Source organism: Contarinia nasturtii, unplaced genomic scaffold, assembly GCF_009176525.2.
Source record: "Contarinia nasturtii isolate CC-2019 unplaced genomic scaffold, AAFC_CNas_1.1 Cnas_scaffold_1964, whole genome shotgun sequence".
Classification (NCBI taxonomy): Eukaryota; Metazoa; Arthropoda; class Insecta; order Diptera; family Cecidomyiidae; genus Contarinia; species Contarinia nasturtii.
This window is the reverse complement of record NW_022199294.1, coordinates 1,267,561-1,289,685: the sequence shown is the minus strand read 5'-3', so window position 1 is coordinate 1,289,685 and position 22,125 is coordinate 1,267,561. Positions and strand designations below refer to the sequence as shown.

The 22,125-nt window shown below is 32.2% G+C and overlaps 6 protein-coding genes across 8 annotated transcripts; 5 read left to right on the top strand and 1 right to left on the bottom strand.

The window, feature by feature from the left end:
- The first annotated feature begins 14 nt into the window (after window positions 1-14).
- On the top strand, window positions 15-3,012 carry LOC116347585 (prostatic acid phosphatase-like). Of its 2 annotated transcripts, XM_031778241.1 has the most exons (10): window positions 15-299; window positions 368-430; window positions 505-1,280; window positions 1,349-1,394; window positions 1,461-1,513; window positions 1,627-1,723; window positions 1,782-2,124; window positions 2,200-2,446; window positions 2,507-2,750; window positions 2,811-3,012. In XM_031778241.1, the coding sequence occupies exons 3-10, from the start codon at window positions 1,164-1,166 to the stop codon at window positions 2,900-2,902; spliced, it is 1,239 nt and encodes a 412-aa protein (XP_031634101.1). In that variant the 5' UTR covers window positions 15-299; window positions 368-430; window positions 505-1,163; the 3' UTR covers window positions 2,903-3,012. The 2 variants fall into 2 exon arrangements, with proteins under 2 accessions (XP_031634101.1, XP_031634100.1); XM_031778240.1 differs by having other exon boundaries at window positions 368-1,280.
- Window positions 3,013-3,637: 625 nt separating this feature from the next.
- On the bottom strand, window positions 3,638-6,163 carry LOC116347573 (polypeptide N-acetylgalactosaminyltransferase 13-like). The gene is made up of 7 exons (XM_031778225.1): window positions 5,831-6,163; window positions 5,356-5,765; window positions 5,094-5,290; window positions 4,852-5,029; window positions 4,611-4,788; window positions 4,050-4,528; window positions 3,638-3,974 (listed from the first exon to the last, which is right to left on the bottom strand). Exons 1-7 carry the CDS (start codon window positions 6,120-6,122, stop codon window positions 3,813-3,815), a joined length of 1,896 nt encoding a protein of 631 aa, XP_031634085.1. The 5' UTR covers window positions 6,123-6,163; the 3' UTR covers window positions 3,638-3,812.
- A 1,459-nt stretch (window positions 6,164-7,622) lies between these two features.
- LOC116347586 (prostatic acid phosphatase-like) lies at window positions 7,623-9,757 on the top strand. The gene is made up of 8 exons (XM_031778242.1): window positions 7,623-7,885; window positions 7,944-7,989; window positions 8,061-8,096; window positions 8,179-8,198; window positions 8,294-8,396; window positions 8,455-8,482; window positions 8,546-9,110; window positions 9,172-9,757. The coding sequence occupies exons 1-8, from the start codon at window positions 7,775-7,777 to the stop codon at window positions 9,385-9,387; spliced, it is 1,125 nt and encodes a 374-aa protein (XP_031634102.1). The 5' UTR covers window positions 7,623-7,774; the 3' UTR covers window positions 9,388-9,757.
- Window positions 9,758-10,617: 860 nt separating this feature from the next.
- On the top strand, window positions 10,618-13,989 carry LOC116347540 (neprilysin-11-like). Its single transcript, XM_031778155.1, has 11 exons — window positions 10,618-10,734; window positions 10,801-11,040; window positions 11,111-11,262; window positions 11,332-11,593; window positions 11,663-11,825; window positions 12,256-13,036; window positions 13,108-13,156; window positions 13,219-13,286; window positions 13,355-13,485; window positions 13,553-13,717; window positions 13,775-13,989. The coding sequence occupies exons 1-11, from the start codon at window positions 10,718-10,720 to the stop codon at window positions 13,946-13,948; spliced, it is 2,202 nt and encodes a 733-aa protein (XP_031634015.1). The 5' UTR covers window positions 10,618-10,717; the 3' UTR covers window positions 13,949-13,989.
- A 2,922-nt stretch (window positions 13,990-16,911) lies between these two features.
- LOC116347541 (prostatic acid phosphatase-like) lies at window positions 16,912-19,467 on the top strand. 2 transcript variants are annotated; one of them, XM_031778157.1, is made up of 10 exons: window positions 16,912-17,066; window positions 17,164-17,339; window positions 17,497-17,578; window positions 17,646-17,665; window positions 17,732-17,834; window positions 17,893-17,979; window positions 18,086-18,341; window positions 18,436-18,685; window positions 18,759-19,023; window positions 19,092-19,467. In XM_031778157.1, exons 2-10 carry the CDS (start codon window positions 17,220-17,222, stop codon window positions 19,217-19,219), a joined length of 1,311 nt encoding a protein of 436 aa, XP_031634017.1. In that variant the 5' UTR covers window positions 16,912-17,066; window positions 17,164-17,219; the 3' UTR covers window positions 19,220-19,467. The 2 variants fall into 2 exon arrangements, with proteins under 2 accessions (XP_031634017.1, XP_031634016.1); XM_031778156.1 differs by having other exon boundaries at window positions 17,159-17,339.
- A 261-nt stretch (window positions 19,468-19,728) lies between these two features.
- Window positions 19,729-21,986, top strand: LOC116347542 (prostatic acid phosphatase-like). The gene is made up of 8 exons (XM_031778158.1): window positions 19,729-20,159; window positions 20,255-20,333; window positions 20,405-20,424; window positions 20,510-20,612; window positions 20,681-21,023; window positions 21,086-21,332; window positions 21,465-21,732; window positions 21,818-21,986. Exons 1-8 carry the CDS (start codon window positions 20,049-20,051, stop codon window positions 21,922-21,924), a joined length of 1,278 nt encoding a protein of 425 aa, XP_031634018.1. The 5' UTR covers window positions 19,729-20,048; the 3' UTR covers window positions 21,925-21,986.
- Window positions 21,987-22,125: the final 139 nt, after the last annotated feature.

The following is a 22,125-nucleotide window of genomic DNA, read 5'->3' as shown; positions in this document are numbered from 1 at the left end:
TTCATATTAGAAACCACACATTCCAATTTATGCATCGTGCATTTTCTTGGAACTGCATAAAGTAAATGGAGCATTCCATGTTGAAATTTATTATAAATATTATCGTGGAGAAGATCCAGTGCAGCTAGAACCACTGTCGTTTCCGAATTGCGGACAAAAATGCCCACTGGAAAAATTATTCGAAATTTACAAAGATATCATACCAACTGCCGATTTTGATGAAGAATGTCGTATACCGGATAAAACGATCAGCCAATTCCATCAAAATATTTCAAATATTTCAAATGATTCAAACCAAAGTAAGCAACACTATTATCATCACCACTTTATTAACTAACACCATTCGTTTTTTATTCTGATTCGCCAGTTTTTCTATCATCAATACTATTATTTTTTGGTTTGATAACCTCAATAATTAAAAACTAACCTGGTAAGATATGTCGAAAGATAATGAGTCTTATAACAACATTTCATGTCAATGTTACATGTTACTAATCGTGATAGGAATTTACATAATAATGACAGATCACATCGTATGAAGATAGAACAATGATATAATGTAGTGCTACGCTTGGTTGCATCAATTTTGAAGAAAAAAAAAATAAATTCAAACAAATGTTGTCGATGAAAACACGTGTGTTTCCATAAAATGTACTTTAAAATAAAACAGAAATAAAGAAACTCAATATTCTTGAACCCTCTGAACAAAAATGTGTACATGTATATCTGTGCAAAAATTTATATTACTCTGGACTTTCGAAATCGAGATTAAACACGTTATTGACAATACAATATTCAGACCCATAGAGTCTGACACAACTGACGTGATTTGTTTTATTCAGGGTAGGAAACCAAAACAAATCTTATTTTTTGAACAAAACAAACAAACAAAGTCTATAATGCAGCACGTTAACCAATTACATACAAAAATGATTTTGTATTTTCTAATCAAAAAGTTCAAAAAAAGAGAAAACCAAATGGTCTTTGATTTCATAAGCTACGGTCCTGGCTGATTCTTTTTAATTATACACACATTTGCATCTGTGTATCACGAAATGTTGATTTTGATATCATCTGGAGCCTCGATCAGTGTTATTTCGTTCAGATCTTCACTTTTGTAATTTTCCATCGATAAAAGACAGAGCTACGTTTTTCAACAAGATATGTTGCCTTTAAAAATTTCTCTATTCATGTGTGTGGAATTAATAATTATTAATCAAGTTCTATCCAGAGTAGAGAATACGATAAACGAAAAGGCCGAACTAATATGTGCACAAGTTGTTAGTAAACATTTATCAATCACAAATCTATTTGTTATTGACTGAGTTTTATTATTGAAATTGCATAGATCTTTCATCATGGTTTTCGAAATCCATTTTCAAGTTTTCCGACAGGTATAAATCTTATTATTTTATTAATAAAGAATTTATTTGTATTAGTTTGTTAATTTGTGTTTATAGATCCATGGAAAGATAAAAAGCATTTTATCGGTGGATTTGGAGCACTTTTAAACGTATTGTATTGCAACAACTTATGTATAATAATTGAATTGCCAATCGATAATTTTATTTTGCTTTAAAACAGTTTCATCACTTTTATTGTTTAATTTTTTGTTCAATGTTTTAGAGTGGAAAACAGCAACAATACGAACTGGGCAAATATTTGCGAAGAAGATATCTTCTTGGAAATGAACGAAACATAAACAAGATGGTTTATGTTCAAAGTAAGTGTTTAAGAAGATCTCTTTGATTGCAAATGGTTAAAATCCATGCATTCTACAGGCATTGATGACGAACGTAGTTTGATGAGTGCCGAGACGGCGATGGCTGCTTTTAGTTTAACCGATGTTAATAATAGTTCGAGTGAGCATTTACAATGGCAACCAATTCCAGTGCACACAATTCCACAAGAAAATGATTACATTTTGGTTGGAACAAAGTCATGTGCTCGCTACAATCATGCGTATAAAATGTACAAAAAATCTACCGAATATAAAGCATTAATGAAAAAATCAAAGATTTTATATCAGTACTTGGAGAAACATTCGGGAAAAGAGATGAAAAATCTTCAATCCGTTCACAACCTTTACGATACACTCCGAATTGAAAATTTACAAAATAAAACGTAAGAGATTCCAGATTTTGTCGTTGAAATCGTTCTTCTATTTTCATTATAATTTGAATGTGGTATTCTGATTAGTATGCCAAAATGGACTCAAAAGGTGATTGCACAGCCTGAATATGAATCGATTGCGGTACTGTCACTAATCCGCGGCACTGAAACACCCGAAATGGCGCATTTGAGTTCGGGCTTTTTAATACGTGAAATATTAGAGCGTTTCAAAGAAAAAATCAAATCAACCTTGGTGCCGGATCGTTCACTTTTCTTCTATTTTGCAAATGATGCAACAATCGCTCGTGTCTTAAATGTTCTCGGACTATTCGATGTAGGTACATTTAGTTGATTTTATTCTTCTACTTTCATCTATATTTCTTTTCCCATTTAGTTCTATATTGTGCCATTCGCAGCGAGTCTTCATTTTGAATTGTACAAGTCAAATGATGACCTTTACTTTCAAATCGTCTATAGAAATACAACAGAAGAAAATCCATTGCCCCTCGACATTCCAATGTGTGGAACAAAATGTTCGTTGGAAAAGTTTCATGAAATCTATGCAAAAATCATTCCAACTGCATCTTTTGAAGAAGAATGCCGAATTCCAACTGCTTTTGATGATTTTAAAAATGGAAGTAAGGATATCACGGTTTTTGTTTTGTTTGAATAACATAAATATTTGTTTTTTCTTCAAGGCCTAGTTTTGCTAGTGAGCCTATTCATGATTTTAACAGTCATTGCTGTCTTGTCATGGATAGTTACTCGGGAGGAAGCAGACCCTGAATGAATTCAACGTGGAAAAAATTCAAATCAATAAATTTTAAAAATGTGATTTAAAAAATACACTTTTTGCAACCGATTGGTATATATAATATTGCTCAGCGCTGCTGCCATCCACAGTATGTTAAAATATCTTCATCACAGTGAACAACAATACATGCATTGTTCTCTATACAATCGTTTTAATGTTTTGACTTTTGAGTCACATAATCGTGAAGAGAACAATGCATGCATTCTTGTTTGCTGTGATGTATAAACTCCTACGTACATTCGCATGCGACGGACGACGCATTCTCAGCAAGATATTTTAATATGCTGTGAATGGCAGCAGCGCTGAACAATACTCTGATTTTAATTGATAATTCAAATATTTTCCGAATTAATTGGGATCCCAATATTTAGTCAGATGATTTCAATATTGAGCATAATTTTTATTTGCAAAAAATCTATATTTTCTTCGAATTTTTTTTTACTGTGATTAAACAGACATTTATGTTTACTTATTCAATCTGGTAAAAATATCATTAATAAACAGTTTATGTATCATAATTTTGTTAAATTGAAATCTAACCAAAGCATATGCCAAAATATACTAAAAATGCAAAAAAAACCAATTCTATATAATGTGAACTCTGTATAATTACCTGTACTGTTTTCGAATAATTCCTTTATCTTCTCAAAATACAATTTCGAAGTACAATAGTAACAATTTCTAAGTGAATCGTAATAAAATCCGCCTGAGTTAATCAAACAACATCGTTATTTATTTAACATGAATCGAATTTAGATGTAATCATTCCAAAAAATAATTGGCAAATGCTGTGGTTTTGGCAAAATGTGTGCAAATGTTTGAGTAGCTGATTTTCTAATAAATTTGTTGTTCACCTATTATATCACATTTATAGAATTTGAGATTACTAGATTTTATCAATATTAAGCATTAAATTCTGCTTGTATTCATTGAAACTTAAGATTTTCCAATGTTGTCTTTCGTCCTTTAAATTGCATGGTGTTACGATCACCATCCAAAGCTCAGTGGCCAAACACAAGCCCGTTGCGATGTGGACAATTTGGTTTTTCTAAATAAATAATAGAAAATGATTGAATAAAAAGTGGAATATCAATTTAAAATGAGCAAAGTAAAAGATTCTTACTGCTTGGTCATATAACCATTTGTTGCCGTTGTTTGCATCACACTGTAGAAGAACTACATGTTTTGTTTCTAGAAGGAATTGTGTTTCATTTTTGAATTCATTTTCCGAAGTTGTTAGAGTGTCGGTGACATTCAAGATCGTGCTTGACGCAACGGTTTCATTCATTGTTTCTTGGCGACGACTCAAACACAATGTGGGATGAAAAACGATTTGATGATTATTTTGGTAACTAAATGCCTGGCTGTATCCATTGCCATGGCACATATAGATACCAATTTGATTGTTTAAACCCCGGCCCAATCTATCTAAACAGTATTTTGACCCCAATCTTTGAATTTGGCCAATTTTCTTTGGTTTGGTGACCATCACGCTTTCAGGGAAAACATTTTTCATATACCAATGGAAGTTCTTACATTTTAGATTCTGACGAATGGCAAGCCGCTTGCTTACGTCACCAGCTTTGATTTTTCTCAAAAGTGCTAAAAAAAATCGTTACAATTGAATGAATGATAAGAAAAAAAAATATGAAAATACTAATTTTTTATATGAAAATCGACATACGCGATATAAGAGAATCGAAGAAAGCTAAGTACTCGTCCATCCAGACTTCAGCTGTTCGAAGATTGTTATAAAGAAGAATCTCTTCTTTTTCGGCATTGAAAGAAAATGGTAACGACCTGAAATAATGACCAATTCGAGAGCATGGCAAAATCTCCACGGCTCCCCCGCACATCCATACCTTTAAATTTGAACGAAACACATAAAATCAAATTGGAAATATTTTGCAATCACAATGTCTCACTCGCAGAGATAGTTCGGTGCTTTCGCCTCCGTAAATATTCATTTCAGCATCAAATGTGCCAATTTCAAAGAAAAATTCACGGTCTATAGCAAACGCGCATCCGATGAGAACGGGTGTTCGATAAGGGGCATTTTCATCACCACGATTTCTGATCGTTTCACGTTTTGGTTTTGGAAGTCTACGGATAAATTACGTACAATATGAACAATATATTTTCATCAAGTGAATGATTGAATACGAACACTTCGACATGCAAATTCCAACCAATTCCATATATAGGACTCGTGTGATATGTGTTGTAGGCCATTGATGTTGGATTAATTTGATCGATATGCGGAAGAGCGACAACCGATCGATCACTTGCAATCCGAGACAATAAAGGTTCCATCCAACCGTCATTGGCTTCCGTATTTGCGTCCATAAAAATTAACACTTGCCCCTGTACAATCAAAATCATGTATCTACTTGTCTAAATCATCCAAAAACTGTCTTTAAAATACATACTCGCGCATTTTCTGCCCCTATCAATCGTGCCCGAATCACACCTTCTCTTTTATCCATTTTTATGAGCTTCACTTTTGGCAATCCACTCAAATATTTTTCAAATGATTCTTTCAAATCAGCTTTATCGCTGAAATCATCTACCAAAATCACTTCCTCGAGTAATTCATCCGGAGATCGATTAATCACACTCAAAATGGCCCTTTTTAAAATGGACAACGCTTCATTATGAAAGGCAATCACCACACTTGCCGTCGGTAATACACTTGGATATGTGATATCTATACATTTTGGATCACGATAATCAGGCAACGAGCGATTTGGTGTAACTCTATTGCTTGCCACAATATTTATTTCATATTCACTGTACGCATCTGACAAATCTTCCAATATTGGAATTATAATAGGTTTACCTAAAATCAAAATACGCAAACATATAGAAAAAAATTCAAAAATTCAACTTCGACATAAAATTAACCTTCGTCTCCTGGTCGAGAATTTGAAATAATTTTCTGTTTCGGAGAGTATTTCCGAAGATCGTACATGTGATAATTTTTTGTAATTTGAAATGGCCATCCAGGACGAAGTCCATCCTCATTATAATCCAATAAATCGCTTTGCACAATTATTTCACTTCTCCAGAAACTAACATTTCCAGCGAATAAACTGTATAACATTTTTAACACGAGTAAAACAATAACGATTCGTATGCATAATATTTTAATCCGTTGTGCGTCCGGTGATCGAAGCAATCTTCGCTTGAAAATCATATTCGAAATTATTCACGGTGAAACTAAGACTAATTTAGATATGATCAAAGTGTGAATTTTAACTGAAATCGTCTAATACAAATGTCATCTCTTTTATAAGATCCGATAATGATGAAAATAAATCTCACAGAAAGCACAGCTATTTGATCAGATGTTTTTTATTTGGTTTTAGTGTCATTTGTTTGGTTTTTATTTGGTGCGAATTCAAATGTGTAAAGGAGACACACTTGCGATAGAAATAGACATTTTTTATAGCTTAAGACTAGAGAGTAGAAAACACCGCTTACTAATACTATAAATAGTTACTATTTGTCACCCGGTACGACTTAGGCATATATCTGTCCCCTTAGCTACAAACAGCCACCTGGCGTATTTGGGTCTTCGAAGACTGCATTATTAAACAAGAGGCTTATGACCAATGCGTGTAATAAGAACTCTTTGCCGCAAATGTTTGTTGACATTTTTCAGAAGCACACTTCACTCTCTGAACACTTTTTGCATGTAATTTTTCATGCCTTTTTACAATAGCAACACAAAAAAAAAAACATTTGGTTTTATACAATTTAAAATATAATGGACAAGTTTTTATTTACAATGATTATTTTTTAGCCCGCCTAGCTGTCAAAGCAATGTTATGGATAGATGACACATATATATGTGTCAGATATATCTGACCGCCAGGTGGCTGTTTGTAGCTAAGGGGACAGATATATGCCTAAGTCGTACCGGGTGCTATTTGTACACATTTTGATTGTGTGTCCACCACAGTTGTTGCGAATTCTAATATGAAAAATGTCACACTTTGTATTTAGAATCTACATTGACATGGATTTTTGATCTTATATTTATTTTTCTTGGAACTCTTAACGGTTTTTTTTTAAAGATGAAAAAATGCAATTGAAAACAAAGAGTGACATCAACTGGATTTTTCTACAGTAATATTTCCCATTATATCAATGATTTCACTTGTTCTTTGGATTCAAACAGTATTTATCAATAAATAATGATAAGATGTATTGGCGCTCTTGAGTACATTTCAAAGTAATTTATTACAATTTATTTCACAAAATAGCAGACATAGACATTATATTGAGCTGACTATCTATTTGAATTAATTTATTTACTCAACGTAGAAGCGCAAAACAGTTCTATTTCGGTATTTTGGATGTCTCTATTTGCGATTTCACGTTGAGAATCCAAATTATTGTTGTCACACAATCCAAAATATCCCATTTAGCGTACTATTTCTTCTCATTTCAAATCAATAGTCAGTTTAGCATACGAAATCTATCACAAAATCTATTTTTTAAATATTAGCAGACATTTTTTATGTCACTCAGTGCTTATACCTGGAGTATTTCAATGTGAACAGTTTATTGATTAAAGTTCAAGTCGCTTATATTTATAAGATAAGAGAATAATATCGATGACAGACATAATTATAAATAAAATCAGTCGCCTATATCGTCGCGGTTGCACTGGATTTTTATAGATTTGTTTTTCGTTTGGTTAGACAGTGTATTTTGTTTCGTGACTACAAGTCGTTACTTTATACTTTCTGGTTATCGTGATCCATGACCACGACTTCTATAGTCTGATTCCATTCTAACATATTTTGGATATTGTTCGATACACTTAAGCTTTGTACATTGATGAAAAACATCATGTTTTACGTTGTAGTTCTCTTAATGTTGTGCCTACAACTTGCATCGAGTAAACCATACAATAAATCTGAAAGCAGTGAATTAGTATTTGCACATGTTGTGAGTAAAGTGAAAATGTTTAATCGAAAAACTTCTTGATTGCAACTTTTATTTTAAGATTTTTCGTCATGGCCAGCGTAATCCACTGATTACTTATCCAAATGGTATAAAAATCTCTTCATTCCTTTTTCGAATAGAAATTTCTTTTGATTATTTTGTTTACCTGTGTTTATAGATCCGTGGAAGGATGAAGAACAATTTTGGAAAGAAGGTTTTGGATAAAATAAAGAAAAAATCCATAATTTTAAAATTTCTAATTTTATTTTTATTTATTTTTTTCATTTATGTATTAGGTTATGGACAACTTATCAACGTAAGTTTGACCATGAACTTTTAAACATATTGTAGTGCAATTGAGATCCAATTATTATGAAAAATTGATCATGGACGTAATTTTTACATCTTTAGGCTGGAAAACAGCAACATTATGAGTTAGGAAAGTACTTGCGTAAGAGATATATGGCACTTCTTGAAAATGGATCATATTCACCAAAAATCGTGTACATTCAAAGTAAGTTTGATAAAATTCAAAAATAACAATGATCGCAAAAACTGATAATATTTTGCAGGCACTGATGTTGATCGAACTTTGATGAGGTGAGTAAAAATTGCAAGTAAAAAAACATATAGAACTGATCACATGATCATCATATCATATAGCGCTGCATCGAATTTGGCAGGCTTTTTTCCTCCCAAAGGAGATCAAATTTGGAAAGATGATCTCTTATGGCAACCCATTCCCATCCATACCATTCCCACAAGTTTGGATTATGTTTTAAATGCCGAAGCACCTTGTCCGCGATACGAACAAGCTTTGAAAAGATACGAACAGACGCCGGAATATCAAAATATTTTCATAAAATATAAATGGTTGTTTGAATATTTAGAGAATAATACGGGAATGCCAATTAGCACACTAATCGATGTTCAATATTTGAACGATGCTCTTTGGATCCAGAATATAACGAACAAAGCATTGCCAGAATGGACGAAGAAAGTTTTCATTCCGGGTGGTGACATGGAAAAGTTGTCTAACATTTGCTATACAACCAATACAAGTACACCGGAATTGGCTCGTTTAAAAGCCGGATTTTTATTCCGTGAAATTTTGGATCGTTTTGACGACAAAATTGAATCGAATTTGGACCCTAACCGAAATCTCTGGTTGTATTCCGCACATGATTCAACAATCGCTAGCTTTTTGAACAGCATTGGGTTGTTTGAGGTGAGCACTCATTTTTTACTTCGTCAAACAAATTCTTCTTCGAATGATATGTTTGTTTCAGTTGCACACTCCACCGTATGCAGCCAGTCTTATGATCGAGTTATACAAGGAAAACGATGCATTTTACTTTCAAATATTCTACCGAAAATCAAACGATGATATTTTATCACCGCTACATATTCCGAAATGTGGCCAAAAATGCTCGATTAGAAAATTTCGCGACGCATACAAAGAAATCATTCCAACCGATAGTTATGAAAAAGAATGCGGACTATGATACACAGCAATGAAATCCCTACCTAAGAGCTAGATGGTGGCGATAGTGGTGATTGGATTTTTTAATTTATTTGAACGACGCCATGTTACTATTCTTGTCCATTTTAACGTACATGTTACAGAAGATACACACAGTCCTAGTGGACAGTAATCATTTGAAGAATATTTGCAACCGTCAATGTGAACTAGATCGAATTTGCAAACATACGATGAAAATGACTTACAAAGTGTGTTTCAAAATCTAGTTCAAAATACTATCACTGATGTCGACACCATTCTTACTCAAAATTTTGACATCAAAAACATTTTTTGTTGTCGTTTCGTTGCTGCGTTGTGATTTAAAATTTTGTATTGCAATAAATATTTATATTATGTGCTATTTTTTTTTCTTAAAAAACTGAATAAAAATGGAATGTAATCAAATATGAGAATTTGATTTTCGACAATATTTCAATTTCAGAAAGTTACATCGAAACAATTTTTAATTAGTTTTTGATTTGCTCAGGATTTTTACGCTATATCTTGAAATAATGCATGAGTGCAGTATCAAAAACAAAAAAATAAATCACAAAGAAACAAAATATGAGATCGAAACATTGAATCATCATTGAAAATGTTTATGTCTTTATGTTTTTATTAATAACGTGTATGAATTTTTGCCATCAAAATTAAATGAATATACGAATTGGAGCGAAGTGCAACTTCATCTGCAAAATAAAAATCGATATTGAATGTAGCAAAAATATTTTTGAATGATTCATTCTAAGAGAAGACTTTTAAGATAAGTAAAAAATCAACACACTTTCATTGCTGTTTACGAAAACTGATGATGTGCGAAAAATATTGTTTGTTTAAATGAAATTGTTTTATTTTGTTTAAACAAGTTTTATTCACTGTTTCATATATTGCTATCAGTATCCGTAAGATAAGAAAAAGTATAGTTGGCTATAACAGTCATATGAGTGACATTATTTTTCGCACATCATCAGTTTTCATAAACAGAATGGATCCAATTACAAGTGTTTTTATTTTTGACTTATCTTCAAATCAATAGCGTTTTCATTTGCATTGAATGAAGTAGCTATAAAAGGGCCACAAATTTAATGAATAAATCAAAAAAACCATATTCATTTCATTGGTCCCAGTATATTTTGGACTTTCGAACACCACGTATTCAATTGAATATCAATTGATGTGTGTAAAGTAATGAAGCACAGTATTATTTGTGACCAAAAATAATTGCAGTGTTCTAATTAAAGTTGTAAAAAAGAAATATTTGTGATTTATCGTATTATATTGATCAACATTTCGGAAAGGAACAATCATTAACGATGCCATTTTTGAATTGGTAATATTTTAGTGTAAATTTCAAAATTATCACTTTCTGATCAAATTTTATTTTGTGATTCGATAGGTGTAAAAATAAACGGTATATGTGTGTTGCTTTGACGCTTTTGCTTTTCATTGGAATCACTTCGGTCATTGTATTGAACGAATATTCAAACGAAAAGCCAGAGTATATGGGTGAGACATGTAGTACGGATGCTTGTCACCAAACCGCTGAAAATTTGTTTAGATCAATGGATTTTAGCGTGGATCCATGTTCTGATTTCTATCAGTTTACCTGTGGCAATTGGAACAAAAAACACCACAGGTATCAATAGCATATGTTCAACGTGTTAACTTATTGCAATATATTTTCAATTATTTGATCTCGTTTCAAGGCCTAATTACATGGAACTCTTCAATGGCCTATTCGAAGGTCAATTCAATGTATTTAAACAGTTGCAAGATGTAATTGAAGCTAATGAAACGGCAAACGACCCGGAATCTGTAAAGCAAAGCCGAATTTTTTATCGAACATGTATGAACACCGGTGAGATTGTTATGGTTTTATCAACAATTTTTATTGAAGAAATTGAGTGAAAATATGCTATATTTCCAGAACAAATGGACGCATTGGGACTAAAGCCAGCCCTTCAATATCTTCGATCTTTCCATTTACCCAATTATCCTTCGGTTACCCTTGAAATGTTTCAGTCGAATGCATCGAATGCAAATTTCGATTGGATTGAATCAGTAGCGGAAATTAAGAAAGTAACGGGCGTTGATATAATTATTGGTTTTTCATTCCTACCGGATTTTAAAAACCATTCAATATCGAAGATACTATTCAGTATGCCGTCACAAAAGTCAATTTTTGAAGTGTAAAGATCCACGACAAATATTTTGTGTGTGTATTGAAATGATATTAATTCTTTTTTTTTCTATTTCAGTGAAAAAAATATCGAAATGATTCGTAAAATAGAAAAATTTGCGGATTTTATGAAAAATGTTGTAATCGAGTTTGCTGTTGCATCAAATCAAAGAATTCCCAAAATGATATTGGATGACGTAAAGATTTTTAAAATTTTTCAAATGGAGGCCACGTTTTCAAAGGTTTGGATTAGAACTGGCCATTGTTGCTCCCTTCTGAGATTTTTTTTTTGCGTTGCCATAATTCCGAATTCTTGTGTTTTCGTGAAAGTGTTGACAGTTGTCGTAAAAATACCCAGTTATATACTGTATTATCAATTTCTTTTATACTTTTGGACGTTCAATTTGATACTCTCACCTAATCTCTCTCTCTCTCTCTCTCTCTCTTTCTCTCTACTTTCAGTATGTATCATACACAGTGTATAAAAGACATGCGGTAATTTTAATTTATAGCTAAATAAACGAAGAAAAACTTTCACGATCACACAAAAATTCGAAATAATGGCAAAAAAAAAATCAAAAAAAGGGAGCAACAATGTCCAGCCCTTGGTTTGGATTAATGTTTCATCGACATAAATCAATAATGTTAATTTTTCATTTCCACATATCACAGTTTCAATTGGAGGCAAAATCTATGTCATATTTTGAGAATATTAATTTCTCATCGAGTGAATTCAAAACTGAAATCGATCAAATGGTGAATCAGTACCTTAAAACCATGTTTAGGAACATCGATCCAAATTTCAACGCATCTGACTATAAAATATTGAAATTTACACACTATTTACACAATGTAATGAAATACATTTCTACTTTATCAAAAGTCGACATGGAAAATTATATTTGGTGGAAAGCTGTAGAGCAAATGATACCACTTACTACGACGAAAATTAAAAAAATGCATGACGAAATAATGAAAATATTTACAGAAAATGAAGCAAAACCGAAATGGTTTATTTGCTCGTTGCTTACCAATAAATTGTTTGGTATGGCTTTAAGCCATTATCTTGTCAAACCGACTTTTATCAATTCAACCGAATACAATACTACATTAGAAATGGTATCCAATATCCGATCAACATTCCATAATTCAGTCAACGATATTGATTGGATTTACAATGATACAAAACAAATTATATTTGAAAAAATGGATGCAATTGAATCATTTTTGGCGTTTCCCGAGTGGATTTTTGACAGAGAAAAGTTGGACGAATATTACGGTGAATTGAATTGTAGTTCAACGAATCATTTAGAAAATGTATTTGAAATTCATGCAATGATGATGGAAAACGAGTTGAAAGCGTTGAAAACACCTGAATTAAGAAAAGATTTTGACTACGATATAAATCCAACAACTGTTAATGCAGCTTATAATCCCTTCAACAACCGAATCAGTAAGATTTTATTAATATAATTTTTTCGTACTTAACTAGTTACAATAAAAATGTAAAATAATTTATTGCAGCAATTCCATGGGCTATGTTGCAGTATCCACTCCATAATTTGGGCTTGGAGTAAGTTTTGTATGCTTTCATATGAGATTTTTTTTTATTGATAATCATTTATTTTTGCGTAGAGTTTTGAATTATGGTGCATTGGGATCGACTGTCGGTCATGAATGGATCCACGGTTTTGATAACAACGGTAAACTATACTCTTCGTATCATTTTCCAATTAACGCAAAACGTTTTCTTTTTTTTACACATTTCAAGGGCGATATTTTGATAAAGATGGAAATTTTGATTCATGGTGGCCAACTGATGTGTCTGATGAGTATACTAAACGAGCAAAATGCTTCATCGATCAATACAGTTCTTTCTATATGCCTGAAATTGAAGGATATGTATGTGATCTTTCATTATTGGTTCATAAACACGATTAATTTGCGTATTATTGTCATTTTTAAATAGGTCGATGGGGAACTTTCGCTAAACGAGAATATCGCTGATAATAGTGGATTACGCATCGCCTACTATGCATACAAAATGTACGTCAAACGAAACGGCAAAGAGAAACATTTACCCAAATTCCAGAGATTCACAGACAACCAACTCTTTTTCATATCATTTGGAAATGTAAATATTATATTGCCGAATTGAGTTACATTTATTAACATTTCTTTAATATTTCAGCGTTGGTGTGATGCTCCAACGCCACGGGGACTAAGTATTAACCAAAATGACGAACATTGCCCAAATAAATTCCGTGTCGAAGGTGTTTTATCTAATTCCGTTGAATTTCGAAATGCATTCAAGTGCAGTAAACACTCAAGAATGGTTTCCAAAAGCCCATGTCGTGTATGGTGACTAGAATTAACACAAAACTAATAAAAAAACATAAGTACTTTTACATTATTGTTAAAACTTTTTTGTATTTAATTTTCATATTTTTTTTACTTGTAACCAAATCGATACAAATTCATTTTGATAAATAACAACTTGAGAAATGATTTCAATATATGACATCAATAAAATGTAACAATATCATTTACATTGGCCCTACTGAGAAAATGGTAGCTTAAAAAAAATATGTTTAAATTTTGGCAATGGACAGTATTAATCAGTAGAGCTTGATAAAGATCTGCATAGCTCCATAAAATGGATCATCACTTTATGCTTTTTCAGTTATTATAGAGGCAGACTTTTGTGAAAATGCTAGTGCTTTTGATTTTATTTTGCCTTGGAATTGTAGCATTTGAGTCAAAAATACCAACAAAAACAATGAAGCCGAATTAAAACTTCTCCATGTTGTACGTTAGGCCGGATCGATTCATGAAATGTTGAAAATGACATCTTGTTATCGATTTGTCTTGTCATTCATTGGCCCGAGAAAAACGAATCTGGCGTTTTTTTGCGATTTAATGTCATTTGATGTTATTTGGTGTGTCAAAAGTGATTTTTTTTGTCAAAAATGACCATACTTCGGAACAAAACGCAAAATAAAGGCCATTTTTGGAATCAGCGTGCAAAAATACATTAAAAATGAGTTTTTTAAAAATTCAGTGTGTGAATTTTTCGGAATTTTTATTGGGCCCCTTTATGACAAAAATTTGATTTTGCGAAAGATCGCTATCTTCTCGGATTTGTAGGTCTATTTCATTGACACGCAATACAAAATAATGTAAAAATAAGACATTTAAAAATTAAAAAAAAAATCAAAAAAAATTCAAATTTGAAATTTTTTCTTTTCAATTTTTGATGGAAATAAATATATTTTACAAATTTTATTTTAAAAAAAAAAAAAACATACCGCGTTAATTTGAAGTGAATTGAAAGCAAAAAATCGTGATCAATAGCAAAATTCTGATCATGTATGACAATTTTGGTGAAATTTTTGTATGTTTTGTCAGTAACTTCGGTATGAATTGTCATTTCTGGGGGAAAATCGGGCGTTGAATCCGAATCAAGATTTAAAAATGAGCTACCGTCTGTGAAAAACCACAATTTCCTCGAAATTTTGTGAAAAATTGGTTAAAAAGTGCATTTTTTGGGTTGATTGATAATTTTTGATATTTTCAAGGCCAGATTCGGATTCAGCGCAAAAAAATACCCTAGAAATGATGGTGAATTCGATTCAAAAAATATCTGCTTCATACACTTTTTTTCGTTCGAAAGTCAAAAAATGACCCAAAAAATGACATTTTAATTACAATTTTAGCCAGCCGGTCCGAATTATTTTTTTCTATCTAATGATGCAAGTTGGATAGTTTTGGTCTATAATTTATTTTAAGCACTTGAAGGCAATGATCCAACATGTTTGAGAGATTTGGGCCACCCTAATGAACATAATTCTTGAAAAAAGTAATATATTGTCATTATAAAGTTATCAGACCAATATGAATATTGAAGTTGAAGAAAATCAAGAGATTATCGTATCACCTCAGAGCAGGACGGTGCATACGGGAAGAAATTATGCCACACCATTTCACTCATACACTAACATATGACGCCATAAAAAACATAAATACATAGAATAAATCATTATGAATTGGATATATTTAATATAAGAGTATTTTGCCTTAATTTCCGAGTGCGTTTAAATGTTGTTTGCGTATTGTTATTGATAAAGTTTGTCAAACTGAAAAACAGTACCGCTTTGGGATCGAACCAGGTAATGTGAAGCTTATATCGAAGTTGTTTCAATGTCAGAATTGGCTTGCTTATATTCAGACCAGTTAATCTGTTGTCTGAATGTTGTCTTGAACGTGAAAAATTGACTGGTTGACAGCACTGCTAATAAGTCTTTGAATTAATCTGAAACTATTTTTTTCTTAGTTCCAAATCGTCAATATTTCTGTCAGTCTTCATGTAGACAAATTGCACGATCAGTATTATTTGCAAATATTCTATAGAAATGAAAATGAGACTCTATCACCGCAAAATGGGCGATTCTATCACATTCATTTCTACTACAAATGTTGGTGAAGAATGTTGAGTAAATGAATATGAACACAGAAAAAAAAACACCGGATATTAAAGTCATGAAATGTTTTTATATAAAATTACATGCTTTACAATTCTTGCACACTATCAATTATATTGAAAACAAAAATCAATTGTCAAACCACGACATTGAAAATTCGTCGTCAATTCGTCGGTTTTCCTTCATTGATTCATTGAATAATGAGCATGTCGTCAACGTGATTATATCAACGTCAACGTCTTAATAAATAATATTAACGTGAAAAATATGCTTAATTGCATCAGATTTGGACAAGCACAAGCAATTAATAAAATTGAAACGTTTGCGATATTCAATCTATTGTTTTGATATACGTGATGAATTCAATATAAATTATTATTGTCTCATGTGCAGAAAAGGTTTTTATTTTCAATTCACATTGATTTCATAGAATATACTAAAAAAAAATATTTTAAAAAATCCAAACAATTCGGTGTTTTCTCCTTTTTTTATATCAACTATTATCGATATCGATTTTGAATCAACTTCATTTGCAGCGTCACCGTTCATCGTGTATTTTGATGAAAATCTCTCACAATAAACAATAATTATTTAAAATGCTTTGCATCATTAGATTCATTACAGCAATTGTTTTAAGTGAAATTTACGGCTTTTATATGAAAATGAAATGAGTTACTGATTAAAAGAATGTTATGAATGAACTGAGTGTTGCAGTTTGAATCAATCGCATGCCGAGCGTGCGAACACGATTTGAAGGGCCTCATTAATAGACATTATTATTCTATAGAGCGATATCTGTTTTGTTTTATCGTTTTCGTCAAGGTTTTTGTGTGTTACTCTTTTATTCACGAATTCAATCAGTCACTGGCTCTGTGCGGTCGCAAAAAAGAAACGTGTGCATTAAAATTGCGTAAACAAGTCTGCTGTCAGCTGGTTAAATTGTCGCACACAAAAGTTCATTCTACGAATCAGTTTTGTCGACACATTCAATTTTATCCACAGGTGAAAAAACATTTGTAATCATTCACCACTCGGCCGTAATACAAAACAGCTTTTAATTTCTTACCGGTTAACGATTTTGGATTTTCATGTAGATCAGTCGTGGCTCTGACCTTATCAATTCAATAACATTCGAAAATCAACGTTTCGTGTACTATGTTTTGGAAAATCGTGGTGGTTTTGTTTTCGGTATTTGTATTTTCAACGGCAAAATCGTCAATTAGAAGGAATCAAAGTGCATATTCGGATGAACCACAATTAATATTTGCGCATGTTGTGAGTATTTCACAAATTTTTGATTTAGTGTATTTTTTTAAAAGTAACGAAAAAGTATAACAAATTATTTGTGAACAAGTTTTTTTTTTGATTTATTTGCCTAGAATCTGAAACAATTCCATATTATCTTTTTAAATTAATTTAATGTCTTCTAAAGATACATCGCCATGGCGATCGAAATCCAATACGTAGCTACCCGAATGATCCGTGGAAGGATGAAGAACAATTTTGGGAAGAAGGTTTTGGATAAAATGAAGAAAAAAACGAATCTTAAATCTAATTTTCATTTTTTTATTTATTTATTAGGTTTCGGACAACTGACCAACGTAAGAATGTGAACGAAATATAAGGGTAACATGAACTTAATTTAATTTGATATATTTTTTTTATAGATTGGAATCAATCAAGAGTATGAATTGGGTACATATCTGCGAAAACGATATGCATCCCTTCTTGGAGACGGCGGTTATTCCAACGATAATGTCTATATTCAAAGTGAGTGTACAGTGAATGTGTTTTTAAATGTAAGAGAAATAAAATGTGGTTTTTTTAGGCACTGATGTAGATCGTACTTTGAATTCAGCACAAGCTGTTGCGGCTGGCCTTTTTCCACCTGAAAACGATCAAATTTGGAATGCAGGTACTTAATTAAAATAATTGGCAATAAATTCATAATTTTAAGGTATTTTCAAACGCGATTATTCGCTAATTTCTTGTTTCGTTGAATTGTTCGATTCATAAAACAGATTTACTTTGGCAACCGATACCGATTCACACAATTCCAAAAGAAATGGATCACGTATTATACGCTGGTCGGCCATGTTCACGTTATCAACGTGCAATGCGAAAACATTTACAGTCTTTAGAATACACGACCCTCATGGCAAAACACAAACAATTGTTTGATTATTTGCAAGAGAATGCCGGCATTCAAATTCACTCACTAGATGACGTCGACATTTTATACAATACCCTCTGGATTGAGCAATTAAAAGAAAAATCGTGAGTTAAATTTTTTTAATTCATTTTTGATGGAAAATAGTAAGATTTTGTCATTAATTTTATTTGAAATGATTTTCAAATTGATAATTTTCAGACTGCCATTTTGGACGGATGAAGTTTTTCTGCCTGGCAGTGATTTTGAAATGCTTGCATATCTCAATTTCCGATTGGCCACCAATACAACTGAAATGGCACGTTTAACTGTCGGCTTTTTAATTCGTGATATTCTGGATCGGTTTTCAAGCAAAATTGAATCAACATTATTGCCAAATCGTTCTCTACATATTTACTCGGCACACGATTCAACGATTGCGAATTTTTTAAATGCAATCGGTTTATTTGAGGTAATTTCTCTTTGTGATTTATAAAATAAAGTTCATTTTGAAATGCTGATGAAAATCTGTTTAATACTTATAGTTGCACAATCCGCCATATGCATCAAGTCTTCACATCGAATTATACAAATTGAACGCTGATCACTACATGCAAATATTCTACCGAAATTCATCAGACGAAAATCTACAGCCACTGGAAATTCCATTATGTGGACAAAATTGTTCATTGGAAATGTTCAGAAGTATTTATAGTGAAATAATACCAACCGAAACATTTGAAGAAGAATGCGAATTACCATTCTATTTGGAAATCTTGGAGGGAAGTAACATTTGTATATCAAACGAATGTAAGTGATCATTTTTACCAACTGCTTTTGAGTGTCAACTTAACAGAAAATATTCATTCTACTTTTAGGGTTCGTCTCAATAATGTGTTTCGTGGTAATGTTACCAATTATGATAATTGTGTTATGGAGAGTATCTTCGAGCAAGAGAGGGAATATCGCTTTGGAAAATGATAATAATAATATGAAATATCTATAGCGAATTTCAGTACAAAATATTCATGCAGTTTCTTTAACAATAGAACACATTCGGTTCTATATAAATTTCAGCCATTGTCATTATTACATTTAAGCATTTAATTTCGTGTTACTAACTATCCCGTAGTTCTAAAAATAGTCACCGAACGGTGTTTTGAAGTACTGATCCTGCATTTCGTCATGCACTTATACTCGAACTAATAATAACGTATTTGCAATAAATTTGTTGTTTTTAAATGAAATTGACAATATTTTCGTTTATTTAAAAAAAATCGATAAAATTTCGATTGTCGTCAAGCAATATGTCAAAAATGTGTGTGTAAAATTCTTTAAAAAATCGTTATTTTAATTTTTTTTTAACGTACAAGTCGCATTCGTGGCAGATGTGTTTGGGTTTGGTTCGGATTCCAGTCAACAGATGTCACATGTTTCGTTGCTACACACTAGTTGATATCGATTATGCGTGTGTATTTGTGAAGAAAACAAAACGCATTCACACACAGCTGGCCTTACTATTGCCATTTCACTTGGTGTACAGTCCAACAAGCATGCAGAGAGATAAAACTCAAGTTGATAAGTAAAAATGTTCAGTGTGTATTGAACATATTGTTGTATCAATTGCCAAAACAAAAACCAAAGCAGAAAAAAATCATTGTTTATTACTCCAGTCCCGCATCACTTTTACGTTCAGTCTGAATTGTGGTGTAGTAGCAATATGTTCTCATTGCATTTATTTTAACATATTTACCAAAATTTTGTATTATTTTCATAAATTTCACATTGTTTCATGAATTAAAAAAGATTCCTTAAGTTTCACGCAAAATTACATAATGCTAGAGATTAGGAAATGCGTTGTGATTGTGTTATTATTGTGCGTTAATTCAATCAAGTGTGAAATCGATGATGGTTCGAAACAAGGCCAACTGGTTTTCGCACATGTGGTAAGTGAAATTTAATACTTTCCGTGTTCCGCGTATTGACTTTGAATGTGATTTTATGACAATCGGTGTTTTATATTTGTATTTTTGTTGTAAAGATTTACAGACACGGCGATCGCACTCCGGTAGACCCGTACCCAAATGATCCGTATAAGGACAGGAAATATTGGGAAGAAGGTTTGGGATGAAATAAATAAAAACTTAAATTCAATTTTAAATCAATTTTTTTTTATTTATTCATTGATTAGGTTACGGACAACTTACCAACGTAAGTTTGATCATGAACTTTGTTTTCACTTTATTTCGCCGTAGAAAAAAATGTGTAATTCAATCTCTTTGCGTATGTAATTTAGGTGGGAAAAGAGCAACACTACCAATTGGGTCAATTCTTCCGAAAAAGATATCGTAAACTTCTTGAAAATGGCAATTATTTACGAGATTTTATTTACGTTCAAAGTAGGTCAATTGTTTTCCTTATAAACACGATTTTTTTGATTAAATCTGAAATTGTTTTTTGTCAATAGGCACGGATGTAGATCGTACATTGATGTCGGCGGAATCGAATTTGGCTGGACTTTTTCCACCCGAGGGCAATCAAATATGGGATAATCAAATAAAATGGCAACCAGTTCCTATTCATACAATACCCGAACAACTGGATGGAGTTCTGGCGTCAAAACGGCCATGCGCACGATATACGATGGCCGCAAAGAAATACCAAAAATCACAAGAGTTTCAAGACTTGCTCAATAAGTACAAATCATTGTTTCAGTATTTAGAACAAAATTCCGGTACATCGATTAAAACGCTCGATGACGCACAGTATTTGTACAATACCCTCTGGATTGAAAATTTGAAAAATTACACGTGAGTCAATCGTCACATTTTTCATTTAATTGGATTGAAAATGTTTCTATATATGATTTCAGTTTGCCGGAGTGGACGAAAAAGATTTTCCCTGGCGGTGATTTGCAATGGGTTGCAGATCGGTCATTTCAAGTGCAGACGAATACACCCGAATTGGCTCGATTGAAATCCGGTTTTTTGCTTCGCGAAATGCTGGACCGTTTCGACCAAAAAATTGCATCAAAACTCAATCCAGATCGTGGAGTGTGGGTGTACAGTGCACATGACACAACCGTTGCCAATATTTTGAATAGTCTTCAATTGTTTGAGGTAAATCAGTTTGAACATAATCAACAATAATCAACTGCTTTATTTACATGTCAAAGTTGAATGGCGTTGACCGAACTTTGAACTCAATGCTTAAATTAAAATGACGATAAGAAAATTGAATTTTATTTATAGCCACCACGTAGTCCACCATATACAGCAACTGTTCTCTTTGAATTGTATAAGAAAGGCGATAGCTACTACATTGAAATTTTCTATAAAAATTCGACAAACGAGAATCTGTCGCCTTTGAACATGCCAACGTGTGGAGTGAGATGTTCAATAAGGGATTTTCGACGAATTTATGAGACTGTGATCCCAACGGAATCATTTGAAAAAGAATGCGAAGTATCACTATTGTCTTTGACTTATGAAGAAGTCGAATATCGTGGACTTGATGGAAGTAAGTTAACGATCACTTCATTATTCCATTTTTATAGCCTTTATTCACAAGAAACTAAATTGAAATATTGTAAATTTGTTTCTAGGTTGGCTTGCACTAACTTTGCTGTTGCTAGTTGTACTGGCAATTGTTCTCATGGCATGGAAAATGTTTCAACAAGAACGAAACATGAGATGGTACCACCGAATCTAAGACGCGCACTCGTAATCTCATCATTTTCAATTGATTTCACAAGATGCCATACATAAAAAAAACAACAACCAATTCATTTAAATCGGAGCTTAGATATTTTTTTTCATTATCAATGCGAGTCATACATTGTATAATTTTTCGTCAAATATGACTGTTACCACCGTTTATCAATTAAATATGTTTGTATAATATAATAGAAAA

Coding starts and splice junctions, on each gene's coding strand:
- LOC116347585 (XM_031778241.1), top strand. CDS start 1,164: ATGTTGCCTTTAAAAATTTCTCTATTCATGTGTGTGGAATTAATAATT. Junction 1,724..1,781: donor CAAGATGGTTTATGTTCAAA/GTAAGTGTTTAA, acceptor TGCATTCTACAG/GCATTGATGACGAACGTAGT. Junction 2,751..2,810: donor TGATGATTTTAAAAATGGAA/GTAAGGATATCA, acceptor TTTTTCTTCAAG/GCCTAGTTTTGCTAGTGAGC.
- LOC116347573 (XM_031778225.1), bottom strand. CDS start 6,122: ATGATTTTCAAGCGAAGATTGCTTCGATCACCGGACGCACAACGGATT. Junction 5,291..5,355: donor TAGGGGCAGAAAATGCGCGA/GTATGTATTTTA, acceptor TTGATTGTACAG/GGGCAAGTGTTAATTTTTAT. Junction 4,529..4,610: donor CTTCGATTCTCTTATATCGC/GTATGTCGATTT, acceptor GATTTTTTTTAG/CACTTTTGAGAAAAATCAAA.
- LOC116347586 (XM_031778242.1), top strand. CDS start 7,775: ATGAAAAACATCATGTTTTACGTTGTAGTTCTCTTAATGTTGTGCCTA. Junction 7,886..7,943: donor AATTAGTATTTGCACATGTT/GTGAGTAAAGTG, acceptor TTTTATTTTAAG/ATTTTTCGTCATGGCCAGCG. Junction 7,990..8,060: donor ACTGATTACTTATCCAAATG/GTATAAAAATCT, acceptor CTGTGTTTATAG/ATCCGTGGAAGGATGAAGAA.
- LOC116347540 (XM_031778155.1), top strand. Junction 13,157..13,218: donor CTCCATAATTTGGGCTTGGA/GTAAGTTTTGTA, acceptor ATTTTTGCGTAG/AGTTTTGAATTATGGTGCAT. Junction 13,287..13,354: donor CCACGGTTTTGATAACAACG/GTAAACTATACT, acceptor ACACATTTCAAG/GGCGATATTTTGATAAAGAT.
- LOC116347541 (XM_031778157.1), top strand. CDS start 17,220: ATGTTTTGGAAAATCGTGGTGGTTTTGTTTTCGGTATTTGTATTTTCA. Junction 17,835..17,892: donor CGATAATGTCTATATTCAAA/GTGAGTGTACAG, acceptor TGGTTTTTTTAG/GCACTGATGTAGATCGTACT. Junction 18,686..18,758: donor ATGCAATCGGTTTATTTGAG/GTAATTTCTCTT, acceptor TAATACTTATAG/TTGCACAATCCGCCATATGC.
- LOC116347542 (XM_031778158.1), top strand. CDS start 20,049: ATGCTAGAGATTAGGAAATGCGTTGTGATTGTGTTATTATTGTGCGTT. Junction 20,425..20,509: donor GTTACGGACAACTTACCAAC/GTAAGTTTGATC, acceptor TATGTAATTTAG/GTGGGAAAAGAGCAACACTA. Junction 20,613..20,680: donor AGATTTTATTTACGTTCAAA/GTAGGTCAATTG, acceptor TTTTGTCAATAG/GCACGGATGTAGATCGTACA.